This window comes from Notothenia rossii, assembly GCF_949606895.1.
Source record: "Notothenia rossii genome assembly, chromosome: 6".
Taxonomy (NCBI): domain Eukaryota; kingdom Metazoa; phylum Chordata; class Actinopteri; order Perciformes; family Nototheniidae; genus Notothenia; species Notothenia rossii.
Window position 1 is genome coordinate 73,495,890 of NC_136909.1, and position 17,884 is coordinate 73,513,773.

Genomic DNA, 17,884 nt, shown 5'->3' on the forward strand with positions numbered 1-17,884 from the left:
GAGGTTCTTCTGCAGTTTTGACCATTCACATTAGTAGTCCTCAAAAGCCCTTCAGCTGCAAGTGTCTTAGTAGAATAGAAATAGGCCTTTATATTTGTTTGAATTTTCAATCTTAAAGTCAATTTCGGCAGTCTTATATTATCAAAGTTTACCCTATCACGCATCAATTGCTGAATTCCTCTCCAGGCTGTTTGTATGCCGTGCTGTGTGCCCACAAGTTCAAATTCTGCTTTCAGTCTTGAAGGTCAAAGTTGAAATCTGCACCTGTGTTCAAGACTAAACAACTGTACCTGCCTCAAACTAAAAATAAATACCTGAAGACCCAGACAAACTCACTGTGTGCTACTGGCAGGACATATGTGGCTTAGGGCATTGCCTTCTTTTCATCAATCCCATTCTTTCAGTTGCTATTCACTAGGAAAACAAAGACTTAAGATATTTTATACGCACCCAGAATATAATGACAATATGAACCTGGAACCTGTTTGCAATGACTGGTGAATAGGTAGGAACATTCTATCTTCACATATAGCAAAGTATTCAGAAACGTTTAAAGAAATTAGAAGAGTGCTCCCATCATTTATGAGCAGTGAGTAGAGCCCCACTGCTCAGTCTTTATTCAACGAGTGCAATTCAGTGTCGGTAACAATGAGACATCAATTAATAAGGATGACAGTTTCCATTTATGTGTACTCAATGGGGGGGGGGGGGGTACTGATTTCTTGTGGGCACAGTACAATGTACACAACCTTTGCTGTCAAGCACAGATATGGAAACTCAGTAGTTCACAAACTGATAGCTACAGGTAATGCACAGAATTGGCCTTCTCAATGCTGCCATGGTCTGCCAAACACGTACACAAGGCATAAATGGTGAGAACTTCGGGGATCCAAGGGTTGATTTAACATTTAAATGTGGAAATAAAATAAAAGGGAAAGTTTAAAGTAATATTTGCTCGAAATTAAAATACCAAATAAAGAAACAAAATTTAAATAATCTAAATGCACTCTGCAACTACCTCAAAACGTTGGGATGTTTGTTGTGTATATATACGATTCTGTCAAATTATATCAAAGGGAACATTTGGAAATTTGAAAAAGCAGGGGAAAAAAGAAAAAAAAGAAAAAGGGAACCCAAAATCTGGTCTTTGGTTACGATGATAAACCATAAATGACTTAAATTGATCAAGATATACAAAATAATTTTGCTCTTGGCCTAGAGTTGCCAAGTTTGTAGGGCTATATTACTTTTCTCGAAAGATTTTTGGGGTACTGATCCGGAAAATAATGTGTGTAAGAACATGTTGTCGACAAGGGGCAATTTGTTTTGTATTCTTATAGGCTGAAAAACGTTTAAATTAGATCAAATCAAAAATACTTAGATAAAAAGGACTGAAAGCCTGAGTGTTGCCCAAACTAGAAAGTGAACTTATCCCATGTTTGATTATTGTCAGAAAAGGGTCTTGATATCATTTTTATTAGCCAACTCAAGACTTACTCAAAAATAAAAACCTGGTTCCTGGACAGCAAACTTTATGGAACTAAAAGAGTTAACACTACTGCCCTCTGCTGACTACCATTACAACACATAAACTTGTGCGTTCTTGACATTAATCCTCAGCTTAGACAAGCAAAGAGGTCTTTAGAATGGCTTAAAAAATTATTGTGAAAGTGTTTTCTACTGAAGGAGAGAATGAACAAAACGTAAACCATGCCTGGTGTTGAAAAAGCGTAGCAGAAATTGTACTTATACTATGTTTAAGAATGGGACAACTGAGGTGGATTTTAGTCAGATTCTATGTGCGTATGGACATGATCTTGTCCTCAGTGAGAGGGCAGAACAATATCATAGGAGATTAACTCAAGGAGATATTTAAATCTCAGCCTACTTCTACTGCGATCTCCTCTTGTCGTTCTGGTGCTTGGTGAGTCCATACTTGAAGAACTCATAGACCGACCAGCTGATGGCTGTGGAGGGCATCTGGTAGATGATCCTCGCCTGGACTCCCTTGAAGAAGCCCGGCAGGCCGCCCAGCCTATAAACAGTCCGGAAGGCGTGGGCAAGGCCTGAGATTTGTCTGTGGGCTCCTTGGCCTTGGCCCTGTCCGGGGCCTTGGCTGGGAGACAGGGAGTGGAGGGTGAGAGACTCCTGGGTGTTGAGCAGGGTCTTGCAGACGTCTAGAGGCGTAGTAGCCGCGGCTGCAATTGCTCCAGCCAAAGCTCCGGACATCATATGTGACGAGGGATTGTACTGTCTGTGGGGGTTGAGCAGCTCCTGAAGGTACTCATAGGTCATGAAGTGGAGTGCCTGGAAGGGCACGTTCATGGTGAGCTGGGTGGTGTAGCTGCGGTAGAACGCACCAGGGCCTTCTTTATACCACACGGCGCGTACACAGTCCATCACGCCGCGGTAAGGCGAGTTATACATCTGCATGCGCTGCTTCACAACTGGAGACACATCAGCAGATGAAGAAGGAGAAGTCCAAATGTGTCCAGGGTCGGCAGTACGAGGATGGCAAAGATAGAAAAAGAAAAGAAGATTAGTTAGCTATTGACTTTGTGAATCTGTCTTTAAAAACACAGAGTTTGAATAAACACAAAGAAAGATGGAGTGTCACTCGAATTGCGTTTGCTCAGACAGCTGCACCCCATCCAACAGCTGCACACAAGGACTCTGACCAGTGTCCTTCTATTAACATGTTTGGGCAGGAGGACAAGAGGCAGCTGTGAAAGCCAATATGTGAGACTGCAGGGTTAAGGGCAACATCTGAAGATGGTTGGCAAAGGCGTGGCACCTGTATGTTTTATTACTGAAACTTCTGTATGGCAAGATTTTGTTACATGAGAAAATAAGAAAAAAGCTGTCCTAATGCAGTAGTTAGAAGCTATAGGATTGAACTGTAAAATGTTGCCTTTACCTTCGGCCGGGTTCATGATTGCATCGTGAAGCAGCGTTGCCACACACCCAGCTGTTCCTGAAACAAATACACGGAAGAAGTTAATAAACATTGAGAGAATGGTGAAGAATATAGAAGGAAAATAGCGGAAGCTGCAGTAAATAGGCATAAATAAAACATTGTTTACACTTGCAAAAGTAAGGACCCTTTTGATCATCAGCCTCCAATGCCTTATTCCTAAAAGTAGCAGATGTCATGCTCTAGAGTCTAAACAATAAATCATAGTAGCATAATAAGAGGAAGCTTAGCAAATTGTGCAAACACTACAGATCACACCTGATTGAATTCAGGTGTCCAAACCTGAGCAAAGAGAGACACCTTGTGGACAAGACAATTCACTGCTCTTTTGAAAGATTTAACCAAAAGCTTTAAAAGAGAGGATAGACTTTGGAGGGAGCAGATGAGATGGGAGAAAGACGACTTACCCAGCCTTGCACTAAACTGGAAAAAAAGGAAGAGAGAGAGACAGTAGGGAGAACAAGGAATAAGGAAATGATTGACAAGGTTTTTAAATCTTTTTCTATTTTGTAGCCAATGTGACTTTTCTGTACTTGAATCACAAAGGATAACATTGTTTAAGTTTCATAAAAGCCATTAACCGATTGAAAGCTGACCCTGATATTTCCTTACAGTGAACAACTGTAGCTATGAAAAGGCGTTTTCCAATTTGATGGCATGCTTGGGGTTCTTAGAATTGGCTACAACTGCAGAGATTAAATCAGCAGCTTCATAACGATTACACTGTTGATCATTGGCATTATGGTTGGGATTAGAGACCTAATTATCAACCTATATTAGTGATACTATTGATCTCATATTTAACATGATGTATACATCTTTAACATGTCACTGTTAAAGTGTGTTTATGTATGTTATATGGTACCATTAGCCAAATGACTGTTAGCCCCTGGGTGAATGGCATCGCTTAGAGTCTTTTTGAGTTTCTCATAGCTGGCAAAATAGAGGGCATGGGCAGGTCCCGCCCCAACTGCTGTTGCATTCAGCCCTCTCATTGGCCGCCAGACTCCCTCTGTGGCTATAATTCGGCGGAGAGCATCCATCACATTCCTGTAGCGGGCTGCAGGGGCGGGCTGGAGGGACTGCATGCGTGTCTGGAAAATAATAAAAAGGTGAAATGTAACAACATTCAAAGTCAACAAGCTGCTCCCTTTCAACACAACAGTGCTTAGTATTACGTTTAGCAGTAGATTAAATACATTTGAGATGAACTCAATAGATATATATATATACACACACACAATCTAAAGTGTCATTTTGTTCTTATTATACATATGCCTAACAAAAAAATAAGCATGGCAATGAAAAGGGTCCTGAATAGACTGTGGTGTGAATAGGGGGTCAACTAAGGGAAGGAGGTGCATTGTGTGTTGTGTACATGCATAATTGAATAGAAGGAAGTATGGAGTTACAAGCTCCAAGGTCACAAGGGGACATAAGCAGACTTCCTGTAAGCCTGTTTTCCCACTGACCCTGAAGCACACCTTTCTCTATTCCTCTTAACACACACATGCACACTGAGATAACTGATAATGTAGAAAGATTATCTAATGAACAAGTGCAATTAAGTTGTGATTCTATCACTAGCTAATTGAGATTTGGAGAGTCACCTGGGGTCTCACTGTGTCTAAGGAACCAGCAGCCACATAATCCCTGAATACCAAAGTTCCAGCTGAATGGACAAACTTGCACCCCACTGTTTATGTGCGTGTAGTGCTCTAACGAAGCATAAACATGGCCTCATGTCACTCCATAGTACAGCTGTGGAATGCAGGGCCCAAAACGAGCTATCTTACAGTCGTCCGAGTATATGCATCATCTTACTTCACTCCTGGCACTATTGCAAATCACATATTTGCAGGATAGTAAAAGTAAACTGTAATTTGAATCCTGGATTTATCATTCACTTGATATGTGCTCTATACAAACACATGTATAGGCATCTTCCATGTCCAGCATTTGGTTTGGTGGGTTTTTCTACGCTATGTTTGCACAGGACGAAAATATTGACCTTTGTCCTCTATGCAAACACTACATTTACCCTACATTGGAGCAAACACTAAAGACTTCTTGGCTTCTTTCAATGAAAGAATCAATACAATTGAAATTCTAGTCATGTGGACTGTGCAGTGTACAACTCTGGCAGAGCTACAAATGCAACACGCGTTTCAAAATCCCAACCAATTACTGGGATTTGCGATACATTAAGGGAGAATGACAGCCCATTCTAAAACTATAATTACACTGCGATCTCTTAAGTGATAGGCTTATTTCGAAGGAGGGAAAGTCTAGGGGGAAACCTCCAATTAGGAAGCCTTTGAATAAAAAAGTTGCAAGCAAATGTTAGACGCATCTCAGATATTGTGTAAATAAATATTCCTCTGTCTATGAGCAGTATGCTTTCTTTTGCTGAGTCACAATGCCCCTATTCTCCTTGTTTGAAAACATGCAGACATCTTAAAGTGGTGTGGCAGAAGCCGTGTACATGAAAAGGTTCTGTAAACATTGTTTTTTTCCAGGTTCAGGTCAGACAGGCTGCAACAGAGATAGACTACAGGTGGCAGAGACATGGATGAAGCATGGGCATGTGTAAAGCTATTCAATCTGACAAGGACAGCTGACTCAATGCCACTTGTCCCATTTTTCCAACCCTGTGTATACAATGTCTAGAGCCATCTAGATGACCTTTTGGGGCAATAGATTTTGCCTCAATATGTTTGAGTTAAAAGCAAAAATAAACTCATATATAACAAAGAAGACCACATGATAAGGACTGACCTAGTGAAATTGCATGACTTGCATGTGATCAAAAAGCTTGGAAAACCATTCGTTTTGGTGTGTGATTCGCAGCACTAGGCATGCTGCCAAACTCCATACAACTAACAAACTGCGTGTTGGGTAAAATGTCAGGAGATGCTGAAACTGTGGACTGCAGGGGTCAAATGGTCTCAAAACTGCATTCTATAAATGTAATTAGTACATAATAAGTTACTAAAAACAACAGTCAAACAATCCCTTTGTTATTTGTAGACAAAAAGCTTTGGTCTCCTAGAACTCTTGTTGCACCAAATTAATAACTTTCATCAACGCTACGAAAAGTTAGTAAACTCCGATTTGCTTACACGTAACATGCACATTAATGATTGACGTACTATTATATCCATTGAGTCATCAGATTGTTTTGACTGTCTTTAGTTCGTAGTTTAAAGTAACCAAGTGGGCGCCTGTGTTTGACTCTACTAAAGGTTGTCATACCTACTGACGTTAGCCAGTAGCTGCATATATATTAGCATGCTAACGAGTTAGCTAGTAGGGATGTGACACGATAACTGACCTTGTCCTCAAATCAGTCTGCACCACAGCGTGTTTAGGTCAGCGAGCAAGCTAATGAGCTATGCTAACAAACACGTTGGCTAATGGATTAACACACACATAACACAACATACACCTGTCTGTGGAAACATTGAACATTCATAAAAAGTTTTGAGTCAGCCGGTGCACACTTGGCTAAGCTACCTTGACACAGTCGATGGGGAACATGAGGCAGTGCTCCATGATCCCGGCCACGGCTCCAGCCCACATGTGGGTGCTAGTGGAGGCTCCCTGTGGCAATCCCTCATAGTCTGGTTCAGAGTCCTCTGTTTGAGCATCTTGTGCACTACGGTTAAAATCAACAGCCTGCAGCTCCGTTTCCCCTCCGATCCGGGGTGACAGGCTCCCCACGATAGTTTCCGAAACTCCCCAGAATCTGCCCCCCAGCCATCGAACTTCTGCCCCGGCAGATGCACCAGCAACCCCGGGATCATTGCCTGTAGTCTCCGCTGTCATCCGTCGCCTCCTCACAAATCCATCTGCTTCCATGAGAAACCACGTAAAATGTCAAAACACGCAGATACGGCGTCTTGTTGGTGATATCAGTCCTTACGGTTCACATTCCCCTAGGGAGGTATTAACGCTGCTTGCCTGCTACACCATTCCCTCCCCGCCTCATTAGGCTACTTCCCAGCCAGGGCTAAGCAAGGGAGACCGTGGCGGACAAATACACAACAAGCCCCAGCACAGGCCGTGATGAGGAAATGAGCTCTGATTGGTTACGATGGTCAAGTCCTACTCACGCTATTGGGTTATAGACCTGCCACTCATGAGAGGGAAGACTTCAAACACTGTCATAATAAGGCAGTTGACATTAACTATGTCAACTATGTTAACCACATTAACTATGGCTGCATGCTGCATCTGTGAAAGCTATCAAAACCATAGGTCACTGCAGGTAATCCATAACGATATTTTTTAAATACATAACCTAATCACTTGTATTTGTTGGCACTTGACGTGTCACTTAATGCTACGTTTATAGTCTTATTAACAGTGTTGTGAACTACATATTTGACCCATGTTGCATAATCTTTACACAAAGAAACACATAGAAACCAAACTAAAATCAGTATCCCTCCACAGGATAATCAGCATTTTCATCAGCATTTTGAAAGTATTATTAGGCTACATTTCACAAAAAATTGTTTGATATCTATTGTTTACTGTTTCAAATTGTAGAGCCTCTTGGTCAGTTGTTTAATCCAGGAATTATTGAACTAGAATTATTCAACGGATATATCTGTTGAATACCAATGGTTTGGTAGAGCTTATGTAAAGGTCCACCTGTGGTTCAGCCCTCTGCTTTTCACACTGCGTAGTCCTCTCCATTTTTTTCTATACATTACTGATGGCCTATTTTAACTGACAGTTGTTGTTTTACAAATATGTAGTAGCTATCAATGTGTTCAAAAGAAAATCAACTCTGTTATTGAGATTCAAATACAAAGTACTTTATTGTCTGTATAGCCTACTTCATTAAAAGATTACAAACTATTAACAGAGTAATTTATGCTACAATTGGTAAAACCCTTTTCTAACTTATTAATAAACATACAGCACATCATGTTTGCAATCTAGAATGTGAAGTGTCTCGGTGTGGTTTTGATCAGTGTAGGGCTGCATACCTATACCAATCATTTTCATTATCGATGTTTCTGTTTTGGATTAAGGGTTTATATAAAATCCAACCAAAAATTTAAAAAGTGCCCATCACAAATGAATCATCACATTTTACAGGATTTTTGCTTAAGAAATGACATCAACAATGTATCAATGTCTACGATTGTTGATAGTTTATTTTCTCGTTGATGAAGTGATAGATTAACAGACTCGTCTCAGTATACATCAGTGTTCACAGTACATTTTTTAACAGACTGGTAAGGAAGGCCAGCTCTGTCCTGGGGAGTCCTCTGGACACTGTGGAGGTGGTGGGAGACAGGAGAATGGTTGCCAAGCTGTCCTCCCTGCTGAACAATATGTCCCACCCCCTCCAGGACACCCTGTCCTCACTGTGCAGCTCCTTCAGCGACAGGCTGCTGCACCCCCGCTGTCTCACGGAGAGATACCGCAGGTCCTTCCTTCCTGCAGCGGTCAGACTGTACAACCAGCACAGCCCCTAGTAGACACCCCCTCCCCCCACACACACACCACAACACAGACTATATAAACCCTTGCTGCTAAATACCAATCAACTATGTGCAATATGTGCTATATGTGCAATATATATATATGTCGTTAATAACTGTGTAATTTATACCTGGCTGATAAACCCTTAGAACCGTTACAAGGTGTGTTTTTTGCATTTTGTAAATTGTTTAACTTGCTGCAGTTAAATACCATCAAACTATTTGCAATATGTGCTTTATGTGCTTTATGTGCAATACATTATTATACATATGCCATTAATAACGGTGTAATATATACCTGGCTGCTAAATCCTAAGAACTGTTACAGGATTTGTATTTTGAAAAGTATTTTTTTATTATATTTTGTATTATATCATAACTTAGTACTTTTTTTTTTTAACATGTAACATTAAGCTGTCTGTGGCTCTTTCCTGCTGTAACGATGCACATTTCCCCTCTGTGGGACTAATAAAGGTATTCTGATTCTGATTATACACACACACATTACACCTAAGAAATATTTGTCTTTTTGTCATTTCTTCTTTTCAGGACGTGCAGTACGATCTTAAAAAAATACCTTTTATAATCTTTAATAAGACAGCATCTTGTATTTTTTTAAATAAGGAACTCCCAAAGCTATCCGATAACTTCTTAAGGTCTTTCATCCTCACTAGTGAACCCCTCTGCCTGGAGAAAAATAGAGATCTTTTTTCCCCCCCAGAAAATCTGGTAATTGTGTTTTGGTGCGGCACTGTTGTAACATAATTACATTTTCTCCTTTATTGCCTGGGAGAGCCTTCAAGGGTTGTAGTGTTGAATTTCTGCCGACAAAGGGGAATGAAGTGTTAATTTCTGCTTACAAGAACAAAATCTTCTGCTCCTGATCTAGTTATGGTTGATTGGCTGTTGTCCACAGACGTTCCTTAAAGGAAAACCAAGCAGAGAGCATATCAGCATCAATCTCTTCCCTGAAGCTAATGCTACTCTAATACACCAAGGGAGAGGCATGTTAGGTCTAGCGGGAAACTCTAGATCACCATAACGCCTCATTTAATTCCCTACGCCAAGAGAGTGCACAGTCTATATAAACCTCAGGAATTATTTTACACTGTCTAAGCAAAACATAGTCAAAAATCAACATTATATGATCCGATAACTCAATTATGTTCTGCTGTGTTTGGTTGTTTTTCTACCAATCAACACACTTCCTTCCTTAGATCTCTGGCTCTGTCTCCCTGCTGCTCAGACCTGAGATGATATATGGCCTCTTATCTTATTAATGCATGGTAAGTGAACCAATAGGCCAATATGACATCTTCAACAGCAGCACTAAGGAACCCTTCTTTGTTAAGAGCTCTTCTTAAAACTCTTGAGGTGGGTCCTTACCGTGAGATGACTGGAGCCCAACCCCAAACCAGCTAAAAGAGGATGGCTTTAATTGCCCTTTTGATTGTTGTGTATTTTCTTTCACACATGTTTGTGTGTATTATGTGTAAAAACAAACACTTTAACAACAAATGTACATAATGCTCTGTGGAATTTGACATGCAAATATTTAAGTCCTGTGGTATTCTGACATGCTGTGAATTTTTATATAGCTGTATATCCCAAGACCTTGAAAGACTGTTAAAGAAAGTCTGACAACTATATACAGTACTGAGGTAGGCTTTTTGTTCTTAAAGTGATTGCTCACTTGTGCCTTATTTTATACTACACAATACAAATATAATATGTGTGAAATTAATCAATGAGTAAAATTAGTGTTTCGTAATGCTGATTTCTGGAAAAACCAACAACAACATCAAGAGTCTTTGGAGCTGGATTAAGTGAAACAACTATGCCACCAAGTGGACAACTGAATGATGACAGGCTGATGGATAAATTGGATCTATGGATGTTTATAGCCTTACTTGCTTCAGTCAACATAATCCAATTACAACTATTATTATTGGCTAAGTGTCTAGTAGTATAAATTAATTATATTTTAAAATTATCTTCACCTTCCACCTTCAATATCCAATATCTATAAACATGTACACTTTACTGCATCATTAATATTATAATTCGGTACATTAACCTGATGGGGCATTTGGCTTAACTTTTGGAGTTTTTTTAATCATGACTTTTAGATAGGCTTCTTGAAAAACCTTTTAAGTACTTGACTTAAGTGAAAGTTATGAATAGACTACTTCTTATCCATATCTGCACATCAACCCCCTGGCCAATAACTACCACTTCCCGCCCCTTACTCCAGACCTCTTTACGAGTGGCTTGGAAACCCGGATCTACTCCCCCAGCTGCAGGGGAAAACAGGAGGGATTGATTGTGGATCTTTCCTCAAACCTTTGCTATGGCTGCAGCGGTGATGTGGACTGATCGAGGACGGAGGGCTGCGGCTGTTGTGGGGACTGTGGCCAGATCCAGATCAAGTCAGGCTGCTTTAAAATCCCAGTATGACGCTCTGGTTATTGGGGGAGGTGAGATCTTTCGACTGTTGGGGGAATGTGCAGAAAACACAGGGCTTATGCTACAATAAGAACAACCCAACGAACTCTTTGTAACATTGATACATCGTGTCAACTGAGTTTGCAAAAATGTTTTATTGATTATTTATCTCTTGCTTGTACAAACGTATTCCTGTGGGACAAAAAATCCTTATTTCAATGTTTTTTGCGTTTTGTAAGTTTTATCTCAACTATTCAACTTTGGACTCATTGTGCTTGGCTGTAAAAAGTCAAAGAGAGCAGCTTGCATACTTACATTATAAACTTGACAAACTTTAATGGTCAATGAAGCTTTTATTTAGAGTTGTTCTATGAGGAATTAGCATTTCCAGGATAACTGTCTGATAAATATCATATTTCATTGCAGGACACAATGGACTGGTGGCAGTGAGTTACTGCATTTATTTCACAATAAGCTGTAATACATTATATGGCACAGCAAACTTTTACCTTCTGCTTGGTCTCTCTCTCTGTGTGTGTGTGTGCGTGTGTGTGTGTGTGTGTGTGTGTGTGTGTGTGTGTGTGTGTGTGTGTGTGTGTCTGTGTATAGGCTGCCTATCTTCAGAAGGGAGGAGTGAAGACGGCAGTCCTGGAGCGGAGACATGTGTTGGGAGGAGCAGCTGTTTCAGAAGAACTCTTTCCTGGTAGGGTCAATGTCACTGAAGTTAAAATACAAAAACAATCAAAACCTGTTTTCTTGCATAGATGGATATCACCGGGGCATCACTAACTCTAATTATTTTCACACACACACACACACACACACACACACACACACACACACACACACACACACTAAGGACTTTAATAAACCCCAGATACACACATAATGACATAAGTGTATTATTGCATACACTGTTAATGTGTGTGTTCTATCAAGTCATTCTTCAAAGCATAAATGTTGTCCTTGTTACATTATCAATACTCTCCTGTTCAGGTTTCCACTTCTCCAGGTGTTCCTATCTACTCAGTTTATTAAGACCTCACATAACAGCAGAACTGGAGCTTAAGGTAGACAAAGCAAAGTTGTAAAATACATTGATTCAGCTCATTTTGGACAAGGCTTAAAGTAGTAAGTCATCATGTTTGCATATATTTTCAGAAACATGGGCTGAAGGTGTATATGAGGGACCCCCATGCTTTCACTCCCATGTTGGAGGATGGGGTGAACGGGGCCCCACCGAGGTCTCTCACCCTGGGCGCGGATCTGACCATGAATCTGAGGGAGATCGGCAAGTTCTCACAGAAGGACGCTAAGGTGATTTAACTTTTACAGGGTAAACTGTTGTTTGCATTGAAAATCTTTCTGCATTGAACACTTTAGCGTGCATGTATTTGAGCTATTGTCACAGCAGTATGAACTGAAAAAGTTGTCTTTATTGACCTTGTTCTCACATACTTGCCCACATTGTGTTCTCCCTCATCTTCACTGATTCTTTGACATGTTTCCCAGGCCTTTCCAGAATTTGTTGCATACCTTGACAAGCTAGCATCAGCAATCCACCCTCTCCTGGATGCTCCTCCCGTAGACATCCCAGGTGTTACAACTGGATCACTAAGGAAGAGGCTGGCTGCAGCTAAAACACTTACGCCTATTGTCAAATGCGGTAGGTTGGTGGATGCATGTTTGGGAAATATCTTCAATGCCAGAAAAACAAGCTCAAATTCAGCTACCACTCATTTTGTTTTGCAGTAAATGAGTCATGTTTTTTTTATTTCTTTTTAATTTAAAGGCCTGAGACTTGGCAGAAATATTCCAGACTTGTATGAGATCATAACTGCACCAATAATGAAGGTTTGCTATGGCTTACACTAAAAGTCGCATTTATTGCTATTTCCAGTTGACCGCATTTTGGCTAACTTAGTTTTGTGTCTTAGATCCTCAATCGGTGGTTTGAGTCTGAGCCACTGAGAGCAACACTGGCTACTGATGCTGTGATAGGAGCCATGACAAGTCCTAGTAATCCTGGTAGTGGGTGAGACACATTTTAGGACAACCATAGCACACAAACACTTTTAACTACATTTGAACTGCATTGAATGAAACACTGACCTTGTCTTGAAGGTATGTGCTCCTGCACCATGTGATGGGAGAGTTGGAGAAGGAGATGGGATCATGGGGTTATGTGGAGGGAGGCATGGGAGGCGTGTCTAACGCTATAGCTAATTCTGCTCGATCCTATGGTGTAGACATTTTCACTGAGAAGGTAAGATGATTTTGACTATTTATGCTGGCTCTGATGCAGTTTATTTTGTGTAAACTATATTCTAGCATCTGTATTTCAGTCTTTAATCATAAACATGTGTTTCGTTGGTAGGATGTAGGACAGGTCCTGGTGGGTTCAGATGGTGCTGCCAAGGGCGTGGTGCTGAAGGATGGCACTGAGATCCACAGTAAAGTCGTGTTGTCAAATGCTACACCATATGTTACCTTCAAAAACCTCACACCACAGGTAATACAGAGAGAAAACAGCACATATGAGCTCTGCACAAGACGTGATTTATTCTGACTTCCTGTTTTCAACATAGGAAGCTCTATCTCCTGAGTTCATCAAAGCCGTAGATCAGATAGACTACACTTCACCTGTGACCAAGATCAATGGTAAATCAGTTTACATACTAAGTGAGCTTGTGCTTAAAATAATAATCTGGTAGTTGTTGTGTTTGACTGTTGGTCTGTTTAGTGTGTGTGTGCTTAGCCACTACATACATCATTTGAAAGCCACAGAGAAATGGGTACTTGTTAGGCAGACTTGGCCCTAAGTCAAACCGATGTAGTGACTTAAGAGGAATCTGCTCTAAGTCATCCATTATTATATTATAACAGTGTTAGATGATGTCACTGCCTAAGCTCTTGGGACTCTAAGGACAGGTTTCAAGTTTTGGGGTATTATAAAACAGTGTACAGCACACATAACTAAGATGTTTAGAGCTCCCCAGCTTCCTGTGTGGTGCTGTTTGTAGCTCGTGCTTGTTGATTACAGTAGAGCAAGAGCTGTAGGGTTTATAACGCAGGAAGTGGTGACTCCCAGATGATTCTTTACAGTGCATTGCTTCTTAGACTTAATGATACTCTGCTCTGTTTATAGAATTTATTTGAACAGTCTTACCGTAAGAGATTTTAATAGTGTAACAGGTGCGACATATTACGTGCACTGAGTTGCCCTAATTGTAATACAACTATTTAGTCAACTGAAACCTTAGCACACACTTATAAATACTGACCATTAATGACACATAATCTCTGAGCAGACTCTCACTCCTTGTCATTTTCCCTGCTGTGACCTGTGTTTTACAGTGGCAGTGGACAAGCTGCCAAACTTCCTAGCATGTCCAACTCCAGATAATAAACCTGGACCCCATCATCAGTGCTCTATCCATCTCAACTGTGAAAGCGTGGAGCTGCTGGAGATTGCTTACAAAGAGGCCGTGAATGGACGTCCCTCAACAAGGTATACTCCAAGTAAAGTTTTCGACACATAACATGTTATCCTTATATATGATTGAACAATCACCGATTAAACCCTCCTGTTTGTTAGCTGCCAATCCATGCAAGAGATAATACTGGAAGTGAACATCACAATAGATGGATAGAATCGGAGGGCTGAAACTCCTCTTTAATGGTTACACATGCAGAGCACACACAGTGACATTTGGCCTCTGCTTTTAACCCATCCTAGTACCAGGAGTCTAGTACTAGGAGCAGTGGGCAGCTATTGTACAGCGCCCGGGGAGCAATTGGAGTGGGGGGGAAGGGGGTTGTCCAGTGCCTTGCTCAAGGGCACCACGGCAGGGCCCAGGAGGTGAACTGGGACCTCTCCAAGTAGCAGTCCACACTCCATATTTAGGTCTGTTCGGGGTCTTGAACCGACGACCCTACGGCTCACAGTCCAAGCCCCTACTGACTGAGCCACTGCCAGACAAGTGTATACTTCAGAGTTAAAGTCTGTATAATGTATATGCATTTATTATATTTTTTGCCTTGAGGTAGATAGTTCCTACACATATTGATGTAAGCATGACTCAACAAGAAACTGGGTGAAGATGTTCACATATCCTTATCTTGCAGATAACACTAAGCCTTCAATAAATGTCTGTGGTCAGAGGTGGGAAGTAACTAAGCACATTTACTTAAGTACTGTCCTTTTACGATACATGTACTGTACTTCAGTGTTTACATGTTATACACATACATTACAATTCAGAGGTAAATTGTGTACCTTTACTCCACTAAATATAAACAACACTTACATACATTTTGCATAATTGTTGCAATGCTGTGAACTAGAACCAACACTTCTCATACTCAAGTTATATTATATAAATGATAATCAATGAGGTATAGCTCCAACAATATATCATTAAATAATATCCAGAATGTTCATCATCCTTCACTCAAACCGTATTACCTCATCATGCCCCTCTGCTACTGCAGACCCATGCTAGAGATGACCATCCCCTCAGTCTTGGATCCTACTCTCGCTCCCCCTGGCTGCCATGTGGTGTCCCTGTTCACCCAGTACACCCCCTACCACATAGAGGGCAGGGAGTGGACTGACCAGGACAGAGAGGCCTACGCAGACACTGGTTCGAAACACAATTTTTTTTAGCATGCTGTGATTAAACTGATATATATATATTTGTAAATGTTATGATTGCAGAGCTAGAAAGAAAATGCTACTCCAACATTCACATATCCTGTCTCAAATATTCCGAAGGGGACATAATGTATCTAGTGAAGTCTATAATGATTCATCTGTTTCATTAACAAACCTGTGTTTGTCTATCTTTTCAGCATTTGACTGGGTGGAGAAATACGCCCCAGGGTTTAAAGCCTCAGTGGTGGGCCGGGACATCCTGGCTCCACCTGACCTGGAGAGGATCTTTGGGCTCACTGGAGGGGTACATACAAAACAAACATTTAAGAGCTGAGCAGCATATTTGAATTTTGATTCACAGTTGATTTGCTTGACAGATAAACCTGTCCACTGTATGAGGAAGTAATTTGCGTCCTCTGCAGTGTTCTCTCATTCACCAACGGCTCAGGGACAGACCTGTTGTATAAGCAGTTAATGGTTACATACATTTACCACAACCAAGGAGTCAGTATCAAAGTTCACATTAATTTGTAGTGTGGAGTGACACAAACTCTTGGATTAATGCATACAACTTTGTTGCCTTTTAAAAAATGCCTTTTAACTCTCCCCTTAACAAAATTATATATTTATCCCAAAAAAATGAAAATAAACATTTTTGTTTTTGTCTTTACAGAATATCTTCCATGGATCAATGTCGCTGGACCAGCTCTACCTAGCACGACCTTTGCCCTCTCTCTCTGACTACCGCTCACCAATAAAAGGGCTGTATCTGTGTGGCAGCGGCTGTCATCCAGGTTTGCTTTTAATGCTTACACTGAATTTTGAACTGCAAATGCAGCTGTTTTTTTTGTGTATAGTGTACTATAAGTACAACATTTTGTTAATGCTATTTTTTCTGGTGTTAGGAAAGCCCAGCTATGAACCTTTGGAACTTTGGATGAAATCTTATCCTTACTGCTCATGATAGAGAAATGAAGTCACTTTATGTTACGCTTAGTAATATAAAGTGTCGCTTGTTTGCGATTCCCAACACAGAACCAAGTGACTAATTCTTGTCTAATTTATTTGCATATTGGTTTTTTTAGGTGGTGGTGTGATGGGTTCTCCGGGATGGAACGCAGCGCTCACTGTCATAGCTGATCTGAAACGTCGCTAAAACACCACCGGCATCAGTGTGTGGTTATCTGATCAGTGTTATCAACCTCTCTTTTGTCTGATTTTAAGGAATTTGAAATGAATTGTAATACTCACTCCAACAGATATACTGTCACCCCATCCTAACATGTTTGTAAGGGTATCTGAATATGAGAGAAAAGGGGGAAATTATTGATTTTAATATACAACTGACATGGGATGGACGAGACAATCACTCCTGAAGACACTAGTGCAATACTGCCGCATTACATTTGTGAATTCATCTAACTGAGCCAGTAGGAAATCTGTGAAATTTTAGAGCATAACTTACACTTGTCTTAATAAAATAAATGTTGATGTATTGATGGAATTAAGCAGAAGGGAACTTTTTACAACTTTGAATAACTCAAAACAAATTCAAATGTTTCACTGGGTTAAATTATGCTTTAATAATTGCTGGTATGTGTTACGTTTGATTATTAAAAAAACACAGATGTTACTAATAACATTAATGATGACTCAGTTCTTATAAAGTCTCCCTAAAGAGGATCAGATATAATCCAGCCATGATTCATTTTATTGTTTACATCTGTGCTTTCGTCAAAATGTGGCTGTGATTGAATGGGGCCTAATAGGTTTTCTACAAGTTTAGTACTTGACAAAAAGCAAGAGCTTTTATAGGTATTTTACTGATAGGGTTAGTTCAAAGATTGATGGGCCTATAATTGTGCATGGGTGACCTACCTGGCTTTTTCCTCTTGACTCCCTCAGGAAGACCCCAAAACAATTATGTTAAAGCTTCTTTGTTAACCTTCTTCGCAGTTAATAAATGTGGTTTTACAAAACAAGTTTTAAACTCTAACTACACTTTGTAGGCAGGGTTTGACTAAATATTATTATCTCATGATACACTACTCTACACAGTGTAGTAAATGTACTTGTATATTTTTCAGCAGTGGGATTTATATATTTTTGAATATGTTCGACGTGTACTAAACAGCCAGTATCACATGTACAATACAATAATATAAAATACAGCCCTATACAGTCCTTAAGTGCTGTAAATTATAAGATCAGGAACAAAAAAACTAACTATGACAAAATAGCAAACAACTCCAACAATGCTAGTTAAATTAAGAATATCCAAAAGTAGGCTAATGTAAAAATAACATT

At 40.2% G+C, this 17,884-nt stretch overlaps 2 protein-coding genes across 2 annotated transcripts; one reads left to right on the forward strand and one right to left on the reverse strand.

Moving 5' to 3' along the window:
• Positions 1–571: 571 nt before the first annotated feature.
• slc25a28 (solute carrier family 25 member 28) lies at positions 572–7,039 on the reverse strand. The gene is made up of 4 exons (XM_079687297.1): positions 6,491–7,039; positions 3,840–4,068; positions 2,918–2,974; positions 572–2,447 (listed from the first exon to the last, which is right to left on the reverse strand). The coding sequence occupies exons 1-4, from the start codon at positions 6,833–6,835 to the stop codon at positions 1,891–1,893; spliced, it is 1,188 nt and encodes a 395-aa protein (XP_079543423.1). The 5' UTR covers positions 6,836–7,039; the 3' UTR covers positions 572–1,890.
• Positions 7,040–10,722: 3,683 nt separating this feature from the next.
• Positions 10,723–17,219, forward strand: pyroxd2 (pyridine nucleotide-disulphide oxidoreductase domain 2). Its single transcript, XM_079686634.1, has 16 exons — positions 10,723–10,952; positions 11,347–11,366; positions 11,530–11,623; positions 11,917–11,990; positions 12,082–12,237; positions 12,433–12,586; positions 12,713–12,774; positions 12,858–12,955; positions 13,045–13,186; positions 13,298–13,432; positions 13,509–13,581; positions 14,278–14,431; positions 15,415–15,566; positions 15,775–15,881; positions 16,251–16,371; positions 16,663–17,219. Exons 1-16 carry the CDS (start codon positions 10,826–10,828, stop codon positions 16,731–16,733), a joined length of 1,740 nt encoding a protein of 579 aa, XP_079542760.1. The 5' UTR covers positions 10,723–10,825; the 3' UTR covers positions 16,734–17,219.
• Positions 17,220–17,884: the final 665 nt, after the last annotated feature.

What these genes read in the sequence shown, in the direction of transcription:
- slc25a28 (XM_079687297.1), bottom strand. Translation starts at nt 6,835, where the DNA reads ATGGAAGCAGATGGATTTGTGAGGAGGCGACGGATGACAGCGGAGACT. An exon ending in TCCCCATCGACTGTGTCAAG is followed by an intron (nt 4,069 to 6,490) that starts GTAGCTTAGCCA and finishes ATTATTTTCCAG; the next exon opens with ACACGCATGCAGTCCCTCCA. An exon ending in AATCATGAACCCGGCCGAAG is followed by an intron (nt 2,448 to 2,917) that starts GTAAAGGCAACA and finishes ATGTGTCTCCAG; the next exon opens with TTGTGAAGCAGCGCATGCAG.
- pyroxd2 (XM_079686634.1), top strand. Translation starts at nt 10,826, where the DNA reads ATGGCTGCAGCGGTGATGTGGACTGATCGAGGACGGAGGGCTGCGGCT. An exon ending in GACACAATGGACTGGTGGCA is followed by an intron (nt 11,367 to 11,529) that starts GTGAGTTACTGC and finishes GTCTGTGTATAG; the next exon opens with GCTGCCTATCTTCAGAAGGG. An exon ending in TTCAGAAGAACTCTTTCCTG is followed by an intron (nt 11,624 to 11,916) that starts GTAGGGTCAATG and finishes TCTCCTGTTCAG; the next exon opens with GTTTCCACTTCTCCAGGTGT.